Source organism: Theropithecus gelada, chromosome 20 (genome assembly GCF_003255815.1).
Source record: "Theropithecus gelada isolate Dixy chromosome 20, Tgel_1.0, whole genome shotgun sequence".
Classification (NCBI taxonomy): domain Eukaryota; kingdom Metazoa; phylum Chordata; class Mammalia; order Primates; family Cercopithecidae; genus Theropithecus; species Theropithecus gelada.
In genome coordinates, this window is record NC_037688.1 from 44,961,411 (window position 1) to 44,975,759 (window position 14,349).

The window sequence follows — 14,349 nt, forward strand, 5'->3', positions numbered from 1 at the left end:
AAAAAAAAAAAAAAAAAAAAAAAAAAAAGAACGCGTTGGAGTGGAAAAAACAAGGCCTGTAGTCACAACTGGAGAGACTGGCTGTGTGGCCAAAAAGGCTTCCCTTTCCTGGCTGTGTAGCTCTGGCCCTGCCTGGCATCACCGCAGGTCACCACCACGGACAGACCCCCCCAACACACACACCAGGAGCCACATGAGCTGACCACAGCCATGGCTGAGACATGATGGGTGGAAGGCATTTCTATACCCAAACACTGGAAGCGCACGTGAGATCTGAGATTCCTTTAATCAGAAGCACTCGTCTCCTGCAGTGTGCTCTTCAAGCCCCAGAGGGTGCGCCTCTGATGGACTGGGTCCCTTAGAGCCAGCCTCGGGCTCTTGGTAAAAATGCATTTGCTTGATTTTATTTAAACAATGGTGAATCTCCAATGGTGCCAAGTCTACATGCCAAGGGTCCTCCAGGCTGCAAGGCCACAGTCACTGTCACTCAGAGACCACCTCATTTGGCACGAGAGAAAAACAGTGACCACCACAGAGGGCAGGGAGTGGCAAAGCTTGTAGGCTAATGCTGCAAAAGCCGCTGGAAACTGGGGCCACACACGAGAGCCGGCAGGCGCGCCTGGGGGTCTGCGTGGCTCACGGGTGGGCAGCCCTGCTGCTGCCTTGGAGAGGCACCTTCTCCACTGGCTTTTCTCCTGAGTCTTTCTCCCAGGCCAGCCAGATTGCCATTTAGGGGCCTTTGCCAATTCTCTGACTCTGGGACACGAAGTAAGAATTTGCCAAATGCACTGAGGCTGGGCAATGGGAATTTTTTTTTTTTTTTTAAAGGCCAGTCAAGGAGAAATTCATCAGGAAAACGTTTCCCAGGACATCCTCAGGTTGGTCTCCACACAAAGGCACACAGACTGTCATCTTCCCGGGGTCCCTCACCAGCAGGATATGTCCAGGGCGCCCAGCACAAAGGCTTGGCGCAGCCCAGACACAAGGACAAGCGGCAGAGGGAAGACTCGCTGGGGACGCCCACTCGGGCACAGAGCTGGCTGCAGGCTGGGGGAAGGGCCAGCTCCAGGCACCGTACTCTGTTCTTCAGGAGATGCCAACCTCAGCCAAGACCTCAGACAGGGCCCCCACACGCAGGTTAACACGACACGGGGCACACAGCCCTGGAGGCGTCAGTCCACGGGGTCTCCAAGCTGGAGGGTCCCGCTTTCCAAAGTGTGTCCCCAGCTGCAGATGTGGCTTTTCTAGAAAGCCATCCCCTCACCTGCAAAGGGGTTTCCTCGTCACCTCCCATGGGCACTCCTGGCACCTGTGTGGACCACACACTGCTTCAGACAAGCGGGCCTGGAGCCCTGCGTTCTGGAGGAAGTGCCAGCAGCTTGGTTTTGACACCATGTGTGTGCAGGGAGGAAGGCAGGGACCAAACAAACGCCCTGTCTGGAACTGGCCGTCAAGGACAGTCAAGTGGCTGGAACGATGGCCTTGGCTCCAAAGCTGGAGAAGAGGGGCCGGGGCAGGTGAGTGGGCTGGGCCGTGCATTCACAGTGACATTCCCTAGTGACTCAGGTCACTAAGCCCACTCCACAGGTGGGGAAGCTGAGATCAGAGGTGAAATGCTTCTGTCCAAACTCCAAGCGAGCCGGTAGAGAAATGGGGATTCACTCCAGAGTCCTGGCCCCAAGCCTGAGATCCTATCAACGTCCCGAGCTTGCTCTCCGCACACTGTGCCCATCACACCTGCGCTGCCTGAGCTGTCTGCCTCTTCCTGACTCCCTCCCAGAGGCCACTGCTGCCCGGCTTCCCCCAACGGGGTGGGGTGCAACACATGCGTCTCACACACGACCCAGTCTATCATTCTATCCGCTCACGGGAAAAGAGCGCCAGAGGGTCCTGTTTCCTGAGAAAACCGCCAGCCAGCCCAGGGTGCGGCAACCCCACCGCTTCAATTCTCATGCGGTCCCGCGGCTGTCCCCCTAGATCCGCTGTATTCCAGCTCGTTCTCTCTTTTTTTGGTAAGACATGCTCAGCTTCTTCCATCATGGCACTGACAAATATGCAGGTCTATGTCTCACACTCTACATAAAGTGCTGGGGGGTGGCTGGGCTGGGACCCCCGACAAGGTGTGCGTTCTGGTCAAAAGGCCGGATTTCCAAAGTGCATGCTGCTTCTATTCACAGGTCAGAGTCCAGAGCCCCAGAGCCGCCCAGGATGTGGCCGCAAGGACGTGGCCGGTCAGGAAGTGAGGGACTGAATGTTCTTGAGCATCTCATCGAAGGCCTGTGGGGATGGCGCATCTGCGTTCCGGAAGGTGGCCTGGACCCGGCTGTACAGGCTGAAGGATTTCAGCTCCAGCCAGACGAACCCGAAGCGGTCCTCATCGAAGAGGATGAAGACCCCGGGGGTGCGTTCAGGGCTGGTGAAGCCGTGGCCCGCGATGAGGCCTGTGCCATAAAAACTGAACAGAAACAAGAGGGAAAGTGTGAGCTGGGGGAGGGCTGAGTCCAGTGCACGCCACATCCAGCATTCTGTGACCCGCTCTGTGCCACAAGAGCCACATCCACTGTTCATCAGCCAGAAGCTGACTCCCAGAGCCAGCCTGTCTCTGCAGGGGCAGCTGGGGGCGTGGGCTAAGCCTGTCTCTGAAGGGGTAGCTACGGGTGCAGGCCGAGCCCACCTGATGATGGACGCAGAGGCCAGAGCTCGGGGCTGCTCGGCGGATGGGCGCTGACTCGCAGTGCCCGTGAGAGGGATTCACCCACTGACTGCACACTGCCGAGTCACCGAACGGAAACAAGAGGTCTCTGCAGGTTCGAAGAGCTCTGATCCAAAACACACGTTTCATAAAGCAGGCCCAACGTGGAAAAAAATCTTGATTTCTGGGAGTTATGTCCCCATACAAACAATGAGCTCTAACACAGACAGCCTGCGTCTGACACTAACTCCGAAGGAAAAACTCGCAAACACCCACTTATGGCTTTGAAGTCAACATCAGACAGGAAGACACTTATGTCTGTCTTGCAAGCAGCTAAATTCTTCCAACAGATGACAAGAAGTAAGGAGCTGGCCTGGAATCACCCACTGAGGCTCTAAAGGCCCCGGGGGAGAACAGCCCCGTGGACCAGGACCTGGACCTGAGGCTTCTCAGGTGCGGGGAGAAGTTCCAGTGACCAGAGGCAGGTGCAGCCATCGCACTGTGGTCAGAACAAAAGCAATAGGCACTCCCCGTATAGGTGCCGTGGACAGGCCCTGCAGACCCATAAACTAAGGGAAGGGCTCGGGAGCCCCCATATTCAGCACAGCAGGGACTGTCCTGCAGGTTAGCTGGGGAGAGGGGCTGGACAGGGCTTCCTGGCCAGTGGCCACAGCACGTGCTGCGACTGGCAAACTGGGTCTGAGCTGGTTGTGAAGTATGGGGGGTTTTAAGATTTTTGAAGGGTAACAGAGCTTTTTCCTTTTTTAGCTATTCAAACATTTACATCAGCTAAAACAACACTCCAACACTATTTGCATGCCTCTCTCTGTAAACCCCAGTCACCATTATCATACATGGGAACATGAAGAAAGCCCCACCCAGACATCCAGACCCCTCCAGGAGCTGGGCCGGTTGCACCCTTCCCTCCATGATGGCAAGTTTAGCGGGAAATGCAGACACACGACGGCATGGCTTGTAGGTAAAAGGAAAATGACTCGTAACTTGACAATGGCAGAATGACTTTGATGCCAGGAAACTGACAGGTGGACCCTCAAAATGGCCCCCAAGGCCACTGTCCAGCAGAACCCTCTGCGGTGATGGAATGTTCTAGAGCTGCACTGTCCAGCCACATGTGGCCATGAAGCACTTGAAACATGGCCTGGGCGGCTGAGGGCCTGGATTTTTCATTTTATTCAATTTCAGTTCACTTGAATTTAAACAGCTGTAAAGGGTAAGGACACAGGGCAAGGGCCTTGTTCATCTATGAGGAGCAACCTGAACGGCAAGGGGCCTGGGGCACTGAAGGCGGTGGCCCAGACAAAACTGTGTTTAAAAGGTCAGCAAGACACCAGCTGGGAGCTGCGCAGGCCTCGTCCCATCTCAGCCGCCCAAGCCCTGCAGGGGCAGGGGCAATGCCAGCCCCTCCCACGCAGTCTCAGCTGGTATCCACTCCACTGGCCACCCAGGCACTGGCCCGGCACAGCAGAGGCAGGCAGGCACAGAGGAGGGAAGGGGCAGGAAAGCAGGACCCGCATGTGAACCACGCACTGGGAGATGGCCGAAGGTGACCGGCAAGACGCTGACCAGGAGGACACCAAACCAGGCAGGCTTTCCACAGGGTGGGTGGACACCCAGGCGACCCAGGCAAGCTTTCCACGGAGTGGGTGGACACCCAGGCGAGCTTTCCACGGGGTGGGTGGGGAAGGGGTCTTGTTCATTTCCTGCTTTCAAAGCTGCTGGACAGTTTACCTGATCTTTCACTTGATTGACTGGAAACACGTAGCTTTAGAAGCCACTGGGGGAGCGGCACTGCTGCAGGGATGTGAGGCATGTGGAGACCTTGTGCTCCTGTAGCTCTGAGGTACCCCAGAAGGGGTGGAAAGACAGGAGCCTCCAGGACAGGACCCAGCTGTGCGGCTGCTTGCTCAGGTGCTGGGGGATGTGGCCCAAGGGGTCAGAGGCCCCACTCCTGTCCCAAAGCACTGGCTGCCGCCCTCTGTGAGGTCACAGGCCCTCTCCGCCCGTGCTGCGTGTGGGGCTGGGACCCTCACTGAAGCACATGCTGTCCCACCCTCAGGCCCCAGCGCCCGCCGCATCCTTACCACATCCTGCAGGTTCGGGGGTAGTCCTCATTCCTGGAGCTCACGCCCACGGGCAGCACAAATGGCTGCCCCTGCCCACACTGGGCAGGCGGCTCAGCTGCGGCCGAGGCATCCCCGGGCTTGCCACTGTCCTCACCAGGTGTCCCGTCTGGGCCCCTGCTGGGCGCCTCCACCCTGGGCTGGGCAGGGCTTGGCTGGGACTCCCGGGGTCCCTGCTGGCCGCGACCCTCGCCCGCCTCGTGCCCGCCTTCCTGCTGCTCCTGGCGCACCCGCTCGCGCACCTCCAGGACAAGGCGGGAGAGCTCGTTGAAGTTGCGCTGGTTCTCGAGGTCGGGCAGCTGAATCCGGTGCCTCAGGTCGATCTCCACCGTCTGCTGCCCGGCAGGGATGTTGGGGTCGCCCTGTGGAGCGGGTGGTGGTCAGCAGGGCTCGGGCCAGCAGCAGCAGCACCGCTGTGCGGGCTCCAGCCCAGACCCACCTCTGGTTGAGCGAGCTGGCATCAGCCTTCCCACTGACTTAGCAGCATCCCTGACAGAGGAAGAAGTCTCAGAATCCCTTAGAAAGTGGCGGGGGCCAGCGACGCCTATGAGTGCCCCAGAGGATGGTGGCTGGCTCACACCTGCTCAACTGCCCTCAGAGAAGTTCAAAGAACATCCCAGAGCCGGGCCGCAGCCCAAGGGGGCAGCCCAGATCTGTCCGCCTAAAAGGCACAGCACTGGAGCCGAGCCCTGGGAAGATGCTTCAGCCCCAAAACTCTGTGAGGAGTCCGGGAGCCAAAACTCCGGAGTCCACGGAATGCCCCATCATGACAGATGTGGCCCTGATCCCTGGAGGGTTGGGGAAGAGGCTCTGCCCCTTCAGGCGCTGTCTGCCAGGATCCCAATAACCACGCAGGGCAGGCGGGCAGCATGTGCCAGGAGCCCTGGCAGGGGGCAACGAGCCCCTGTTCACAGCCCCGGGAGAAGCGATACTGTTGGGCTCACCACACAGCCCACCCTCAGGCCACTCCAAGGACAGGAGCTGCTGAAGCCCCGACGGTGGGAGCTGTCTTCGAGCACAAGGGTCTCCATGCAGCTGCCGGAGGGGCCCCTTTCCCGGGCTGTCCCCAATTAAATCTGAGCCTGTGTGGGGTCTGCTGTCCGCACTTCCTAAACCCCCCAGGGCTGCCAGGCTGGCCAGGGCTGAGCAGTGGTGTGGAAAGGCCACCTTGGAAGCACACAGACTCCCTGAGGGTCTTGTGGAAATGCCATTCTGGTGCAGTGGGGCTGGCTGGGGCCCGAGAATCTGCTTTCCCAAGCTCCCAGGGCTGCGGGTGCAAGCCCACTCTGAGGAGCAAGGGTGCCGGGATCTGTGTCCGCCCAAGTTCCCTGACTCCACAGCCAAGGGTGCCGGGATCTGTGTCCGCCCAAGTTCCCTGACTCCACAGCCCAGTTGGGCCGGGTGCTCCCAGAGCCCTGCCGACCAGGGCAGCCGCCACTCACCGTGATCTTGGTGCCCCTGGCACGCCGGCCGTGGAAGCTGAGCATCACGATCTCCAGGCCGTGGCTGCCATAGGTACCTTTGAAGAGGCCAGGCTTGATGAGGTCGTCGGGGCGGCTGGGCGGCAGGTAGATGCGGCGGTAGGTCAGGCAGTTGCTGTGGGGAGCGGGAGGGTCAGTACAGGAGACCTCGCGAGGCAGGCAGGACTGATAACGCCCAAGGCGCCAGGGCCAAGTTTTGCAGGGCGGGGTAGGGCGGGCAGCTCAGCTCAACCGGGGCCAAGTGTCCACCAGGCCTGTGGGCAGCAATGCGCATGGGGGAGCCCTCGCCCCCCCCACCCTCCTGCACGCCCACTTCCAACAAGACTTCTGGAGTTAAGGGGAGCACTGGGGCCAGGGCAGAGCTTTAGGCAGGAGAGGAAAGGAAGTGCCAGTCTGTTCCATTACCCGGAGGAAAGGAGCCCAAGTCACCATGGAGGGGACCCCCGCACTGGGCTGAGCGGGGCTGACCTCTAGAGCACCAGTGCTGGTGGGGGTGACAAGAAATCAGACAAAAACAGACACTCGGGTGAAGGACGGGGGCTGGGGCTGTGCCACAGCAGCTATAGGAAGGCCTGCACTCCCAGCAGCCACAGAGAGAGGGGCTATGTTCCGAGCACCCACTGGGAGAGGGAGGACTGTGCCCTAGCACCCACAGAGAGAGAGAACTATGCTCCCAGCACCCAGAGAGGGGCTGCACTCCCAGCCCCCAGCAGGAGAGAGGGCTGAACCCCAGCACCCAGCCGGAGGGCTACGTCCCAGCACCCACTGGGACAGAGGACTATGCCCCAGCACCCACCAGGACAGGCCTGCGCCCCCAGCACACCCCAGGAGAGGGCCGCCCCAGCACCGAGCAGGAGCCGCACTCACTCGTACTGACTGGTGTAGATGAACTTCATCAGGATGAGCTCCTGCATGTGCTCGTGGAAGATGTCCTCCAGCGTGCGCCCCCATTCCTCCCTCAGCCACGTCCGAAACTCCTTCCAAAAGAACGCAGATCATGAGTATCAATATGAGAGGAGGCTGTGAAGAGGCTGCCAGCTGTGCCACTGAGAGGACACCGTGTGTCTTTCTTTGTCAGCACACAGGCACCTGCAGGGCCCTCCTGGTGGGGCACGATGGACTCGGTGCTGGGAAGAGAAAGGGGAGCTGCCGGGCTTGACCCCACGTCAGAGGTGCCTGCCAACAAAAAGTGAAGGTCCCGGGCCCTTCGTCTGCTGGGTGGGAAGCAGCAGGGGCTGTGGGGAGCCCAGGTGAGCTGGGGGCCACAGCCATGACCACAGCTCAGAGTGGGCCTCCCTTCCATGCCCACCAGTGGGGCAGGAACAGCATCTACAGACTCTGGCTCTGCACCGCAGCGCCCCTCAGCCTGCTTCTCTGGCTCCTAGGAGCCTGAGTGTTCCGGGACCCTCACCAGCAACCCTGAGCCATGCGAGTCACCCAAGGATGACACACTGAGCCCTCGGCCAGTGACTCGGATTTTCCTTTTTCAAAGGAAAAGCAGGTTTGCTAAGGGGGCTCCCAAAAACTCTGCAGCCCCAGCAGTCCGCCCTGCATTCTGCCATCACATGATGCGTAATGGTTTGATTCTACACAATTTACGGAATTCATCCAAACTTCCAAATTCCTAGCTCAATACAGTGTTTCCAGTCATTATCTAGACTTAACTCTGAAAGGGACGCATAAGCAACTCACAAAAAAGAGGAAACACTACGGTCAATCGCTTTCACACATCACTGCTCCAAACTCTGACAAGAAACAGAAATCACTGTAGGGGCTGCCCTGAGCACCTGGCAGGACCACACGGTCAACAGAGAAGCCACCTGGATTTTTGTGTCCTAGCAGCACAAAATATAAAAATGAAATTTAAAAAACTCTATGTTCAAAATCCTCAAAAAACATAAGACTTGGGAATAAATGTTACAAAATACATTTAAGATCTATTCTGAAAATCACAGAACACTGCTGAAAGGAAGTAAAAATGCCTGGGTACATAGAGATGCCATGTGCGTGGCCTGGGAGCCATCTAGGCCCCATTCCAAGAGCAGTTCTCTCCAGATTGATCTACGGATCCAACCTCATGCCAACCACAAGTCCACCAGGCACTACACAGACTGGACTTGCCAAGTCTGAAATTCCTATGGAAAAGCAAAGAACTGGGACAGACAGGCAATCAGGAAGGCGAAGAGCAAAGCAGCAGGACCAGGCCGCTCTCAGGACTTGCCCAGTACAAGCTCCCGTCACGAGATGGCGTGCAAGCCTCAGGCCTCACACAGGCACCAACAGAGCCAGCAGCCCAGAAACCCCCCGCAGACCTAGCTGCCTGAGTGCAGCGGAGGTGCCCGTGCCTGCCCCTGAGGAAAGGAAGGTTTTCAGCAAGGTGCTCCGTCAGTTGGGTTTTCATATAAAGAAGGGACCATGATCCCGCCTTATACCACACACAAGATCATTCAAGATGGGGCACAGGCCTCCACACAAATGCAGAACCTGATGTGACACTACCAAATTTCTAAAAAAAAAAAATGGAGCCTGTCTTTGCAAACTGAGTTTTTTAAGACTCAATTTTTAGAATGTTTTTTAGGACTCAGAAAATAACCATAAAAGAAAACAAAAAGTTTCACAAATTGGACCTCATCAAAATTAAAACTTGACTGGCTAAACTTGAGGAAAGGCTCTTTAAATAACAGAATCAAAAGCAACTGAATGTAATGAAGAAAGATTTCAACGTTACCACTGTGAGTAATGAGACCTCAACTTGACACCACCAGGAAGACGAGTGTGCACCTGCAGCCATGACCTCAGTTTGCATAAAGAGGTCCAAGCAACGGGACTACCAGCCAGACCCTGTTACCCAGAACAAGGCCATCCCGAGTATGTTTATTATGAAATAACTTATCAGAGCAATACATACAAGCCACACAATACATACAAGGAAAAAAAACAGGGAGCCCAGGACATGCACGACAACGATCCATTTCACGTTGACCCAGGGCCTGCTCACTAAACACGTTGTCCTCACGACCCTCACGGCAGCTCTGGCAGAGGGGCTGAGGGTGACAAGGATGCCTGCTGGCTGCTTGGGACAGGAGCATGGCCCATCCTCCCTTCTCTCTGCTCTTTTCTCAGGCCTGAGATTTAGCACCCATAGAGAAAAGGCCAGGTCTGGGTGGACCCAAGGGTCCCATTTCTCACAAGGACCCAGGGCTGAGGGAACCCACAACCCTGGGAACATCATCAGATCATGCCAATGAGGCAGCCTGGGCGCAAGGAACGACCTCCCAGGGCAGCGGTGACCCACACAGAGGTGCAGGGATGCCAAAGAGACTGCACTGCCCTCGCAGCCTCCCCTGTCCACGGCCCAGCCCCTCCAACCTCCCTGCAGACAGGACTCCACTCCCTTGGAACATGCTTGATACGGTCTGGCTATGTCCCCACCCAAATCTCATCTTGAACGGTAGCTCTTCATGGGAGGGACCCCGTGGCAGGTAAGCGAATCATGGGGGTGGGGGTCTTTTCCATGCTGCCCTCATGACAGTGAATAAGTCTCACGAGAGCCGATGGTTTTATAAAGGGGAGTTCCCCTGTGCAAGTTCTCTCTTCTTTTGCTTGCCACCACGTAAGATGTGCCTTTCACCTTCCACCATGATTGTGAGCCCTCCCCAGCCACATGGAACTGTGAGTCCATTCAACCTCTTTCACTTAGATTACCCAGTCTCGGGTATGTCTTTATCAGCAGTGTGAAAATGGACGAACACAGTGCTGATCCAGAAGTTACCAGCCAGCAGAGCACAGGGCAGTACCGAATTCCTGTGCCCAATCTTTTACCTCAGTTGTGAAAATTATCAGGATGTGTCACCGTGTCCGGACCTCCTGGGACGTCCTCTTCCTGGAACGCAGCTCTCCCAGTAACCTACCTGCTCTCTGGCCTAAAAAGACTTAGCTACAAAGTGGAGAGGAGCTCCCAGCTGATGCATGAATCCACAGAGACCCCCACCCTCTGAACCCCTACACGTCCTGAGAGAAAAGGAGCAAGGACACTGCAGGCCTCAAGATGAACAAAGTGACTGTGGGACCAGGTGACAAGCCCCACAGGAGGGCGCAGCCAGTGCAGCCGCTTCAGGAGAGGAGAGGCCGCTGTCACTCTAGGATGGGCGGGGCAGCACCGTCACCAGCCTCTGCCCTACCTGGGACAGTGGCACCCTCACTCTGTCAACTCCGGGAGGGGGAGCTCAGGAGCGGGACAAGCCAAGGGAGTGTGTTGGATGGGGTGTGGACATCACACAAACGGCAGCGCTCCATACACTGACCGTAAGCGTGCTGCAATTCCAATCGCAAGAGACAGCAAAGGGATGTTTCTGGGAAATAGCTGCTTCTAGAGTTTATATAGCAAATGAACAAAATGAGTCGGGAACATTCCAAAATAGACTAGAAATACAGACAATTAAAATTAGTGACAGGCCAGTGCAGTGGCTCACAGCTGTAATCCCAACACTTTGGGAGGCTGAGGTAGGAGGATCACTTGAGCCCAGCCTGGGCAACACAGTGAGACCCTGTCTCTAAGTCAAAAATAATAAAATAAAATAAAATAAAATATAGTGATAAAACTACAAAAATTCGGCCAGGCGCGATGACTCACACCTGTTATCCCAGCACTTTGGGAGGCCAAGGCGGGCAGATCACCTGAGGTCAGGAGTTCAAGACCAACCTGGCCAACATGGTGAAACCCTGTCTCTGCTAAAAATATAAAAATTAGCCAGGCGTGGTGGTGGGCATCTGTAATCCCAGCTACTTGGGAGAGAGGCTGAGGCAGGAGAATCACTTGAACCCAGGAGGTGGAGGTTGCAGTGAGCCAAGATCACACCACTGCACTGGACAGGGCGAGACTACGTCTCAGAACAAATAAAAACTACAAGAATTAGAATAGTGTGGTACTGACATGTAGACAGACATATGCATCACAATATCAAGTCCAGAAATGAACCAAATATACAGGGTAACCGAGGACAAAAGCAGCACTACAAATTGATGGAGAAAGTGTGGTTATTCCACATCCAGTGTAGGGATAACAGAGCAGGTCTGCACAGAACCAAGGCTGGGGCTGAGCCTTACATTTCACATCAGAATAAATCCAGCAGAACCAGACACAGACACAAGAGAAAAATAAAAGCATGAGCTCATTTGTAAACATATCTGGGTCGGGGAGAGATCTCAGGACGGCACTAAACTGAGAGTCTTTTAAAGAAAGATGGATATATCTGCTTATGTAAAAATTAAAAATACGGCTGGGCACAGTGGCTCATGCCTGTAGCCCCAGAACTTTGGGAGGCCAAGGCAGGAAGATCACTTGTGCCCAGGAGTTTGGGACCAGCCTGGGCAACAAAGTGAGACACCCCGTCTCTGAAAATTAACATTAAAGATAAAAAGTTCCATCGATGAAAACACACCATAAGACAAATCCAAAGACAAAAAAAAATGAACAAGAAAAAAACCTGGCAACTCCTATCTGGAAGGGCTTCAGTTTCCAAATAGTTAACAAGCTCCCACAAACCCACTTGAAACTCGCCAACACCAAACAGAAAGAGAGGCACGGGCTCTGAGCAGACAGCTCCTGAGAAAGCGCCCACAGAGAGCTCCTGACCCCAAGACACTAGGTTGGCCTCACTCAGAATAAGGGAAACATAAATTCACACCCCCATCAAGATTCCAGTACGACCTTCCCTCTCACCTTCACTCCCGGGGGTTCCTCTCATTTCCACAAGGAGCATCTGTTGTTATATTTACAATCCGGAAAAATACTACTCCAGTTCAAAATCAACGAAGAGCCCGCACAGAAGCTGGCTTACAGAAACTCTTCCTAATCCCAGAGTATATAGTACCAGAATATGGTTTTCTTTTTTAAGGGCTCAACAGCTGAGGAGTTTCTATTCTTGAAAAATCTGTTGACATTTTTCAATTAAATGTGAACCATAAGGCCCGGCACGGTGACTCACACCTGTAATCCCAGCACTATGGGAGGCCGAGGTGGGCAGATTACCTGAGGTCAGGAGTTCGAGACCAGCCTGACCAACATGGTGAAACCCCATCTCCACTAAAAATACAAAAAGTAGCCGAGCATGGTGGCAGATGCCTGTAATCTCAGCTACTCGGGAGGCTGAGGCAGTAGAATTGCCAACATCGCCCCACTGCACTCCAGCCTGGGCAACAGAGCAAGACTCCATTTAAAAAAAAAAAAAGTGAACCACAGCAATCACACATACGTTGTAGGTTTCTGTATATAAAACCAAATCTAAAATGACAACGTAATAAATGAAGAAAACCTTTCCATTATTGATCATCTTCACATGCCATCTATTCGAGAAAACAGGAACCTCACTCACCTGCAAAGGATTCCAAGAAACAGGACATTTGGTTCATCTTAACCCTCTCTGCAGTCCTCTGACTGATGGGGAAACCGCCAAAAACTCAAACTAGCTAAGAAACGCACACCCTGGCCGGGCACGGTGGCTCACACCTGCAATCCCAGCACTTTGGGAGGCCAAGGTGGGAAGATGGCTTGAGCCCAGGAGTTTGCGACCAGCCTGGGCAACATGGCATAACCCCGTCTCTACTAAAAATACAAAAAAATTAGCCAGGCATGGTAGTGTGCCTGGCTAATTTTTTATTTTTTCTTTTGAGACACCCACGTGAGAGTGCAGTGGTGCGATCATAGCTCACTGCAGCCTCCACCTCCTGGGCTCAGACAATCCTCCCACCCCAGCCTCCTAAGTAGCTGGCATGCCACCATACCTGCCTAATATTTTTGGGTTTTGTAGAGACAGGGTCTCACTATGTTTCCCTGGCTGGTTTTGAACTCCTGACTTCAAGTAATCCTCCTGCCTCAGCCTCCCAAAGAGCTGGGAATACAGGTGTGAGCCACCGTACCTTCCTTCTTAAGAGTGTTTTTTGAGATGGCAGTTTAAGACTTAGATCCTTGAAAGCTAAAACTCAAGGGCAATATTAAAATACACACAGGCTTCCCCCCTGCACTGGCATGATCCGGAAGCCTCCACACAGTCTGCTCGAGGGTGGGAAACTCAGGAGCTCTGGGTGCAGCCCTCGGGTCTCCCTGCAGCTCACGTCCTAGAAGCAGCCTCCCAGCAACCCCCCAGCAACACCCCAGGAACTCCCCAGCAACCCCACAGCAAGTGGATGTGCCCGCCAAAGGGGCAAAGCAGAGCTAACTAAAGAAACGGCCTGTGCAGTTCCTTCGTTCTGCGGTGGGAGGGGACTGGCAACCTGCCCGCCCACACAATGCTGTTCCTCGAGTGTGCAGGATGCGCGGTCTACACCAACAATACTGGCTGAACCACGGGAAATGGCCACCATGCAGGTCGCATGCTGCTGACTTCCCTCCCGCGTGAGAAAGGTCCACGCCACGGGAACACAGGGCCGGCTCATGGGCTCACCTCCTGCCTCCCGCCGGACATCCTGTGGTGGTCCGTCTGGTTGCACTTGGTGGAGAACTCATCCTTCTTCACAATCTTCAGTGTTCACAATGCGAGGAAAGAGAAGAGTGAGGAACAGAGTCGTCACAGCATCCCCCACGCCAGGCAGGTGGCCACAACCCCTCCTGCACCACACCCACCAAACCCCGCTGCAGGCACCCAAGATGCAACCAACGCGGTGCCAGCAGAGGGGGCTGAGTCTCCCTGAGCAACGCTCCTGCAGAGCAGGCGGCAGTGGCGCCTCCCCCAGAGCAGGAGGCAGTGGCACATCTCAGAGAGGGCGTTTGCATTTCCCAGGGACACAGAGCAGCAAAAGGGCTGCGTCTCACACTCAGGGTGTGGCAGATGACACGCTGCGCTCACCATGGAGGCCACTGCCAGACCAAATCAGAGAACAGAGAGCGCACTTGATTCCACACTGATATTCTTGCAAACAGGAAAAAAAGAAACGGAGAAACTGAAATTGCAAAGAACCAGCGGCTCTAACTGAGGGCAGAATCAACAGAGGGGTCCGGCAAGTGACCGCTGCGGAGTCCACCGCGCCACGGAGGCGT

The 14,349-nt window shown here is 55.3% G+C and overlaps 1 protein-coding gene across 2 annotated transcripts in view; it reads right to left on the bottom strand.

Annotated features, from left to right (window-relative positions):
- Positions 1-267: 267 nt before the first annotated feature.
- Positions 268-14,349, bottom strand: part of FBXO31 (F-box protein 31) — a 54,645-nt gene continuing 40,563 nt past the window's right edge. For both annotated transcript variants that reach the window (XM_025370983.1, XM_025370982.1), the window contains 5 exons: positions 13,757-13,831; positions 7,182-7,291; positions 6,276-6,429; positions 4,795-5,195; positions 268-2,455 (listed from right to left, as the gene is read on the bottom strand). In XM_025370983.1, coding sequence (XP_025226768.1) covers positions 2,233-2,455; positions 4,795-5,195; positions 6,276-6,429; positions 7,182-7,291; positions 13,757-13,831 — 963 coding nt within the window. In that variant the 3' untranslated portion in view covers positions 268-2,232. The remainder of the gene's footprint in view (positions 2,456-4,794; positions 5,196-6,275; positions 6,430-7,181; positions 7,292-13,756; positions 13,832-14,349) is intronic.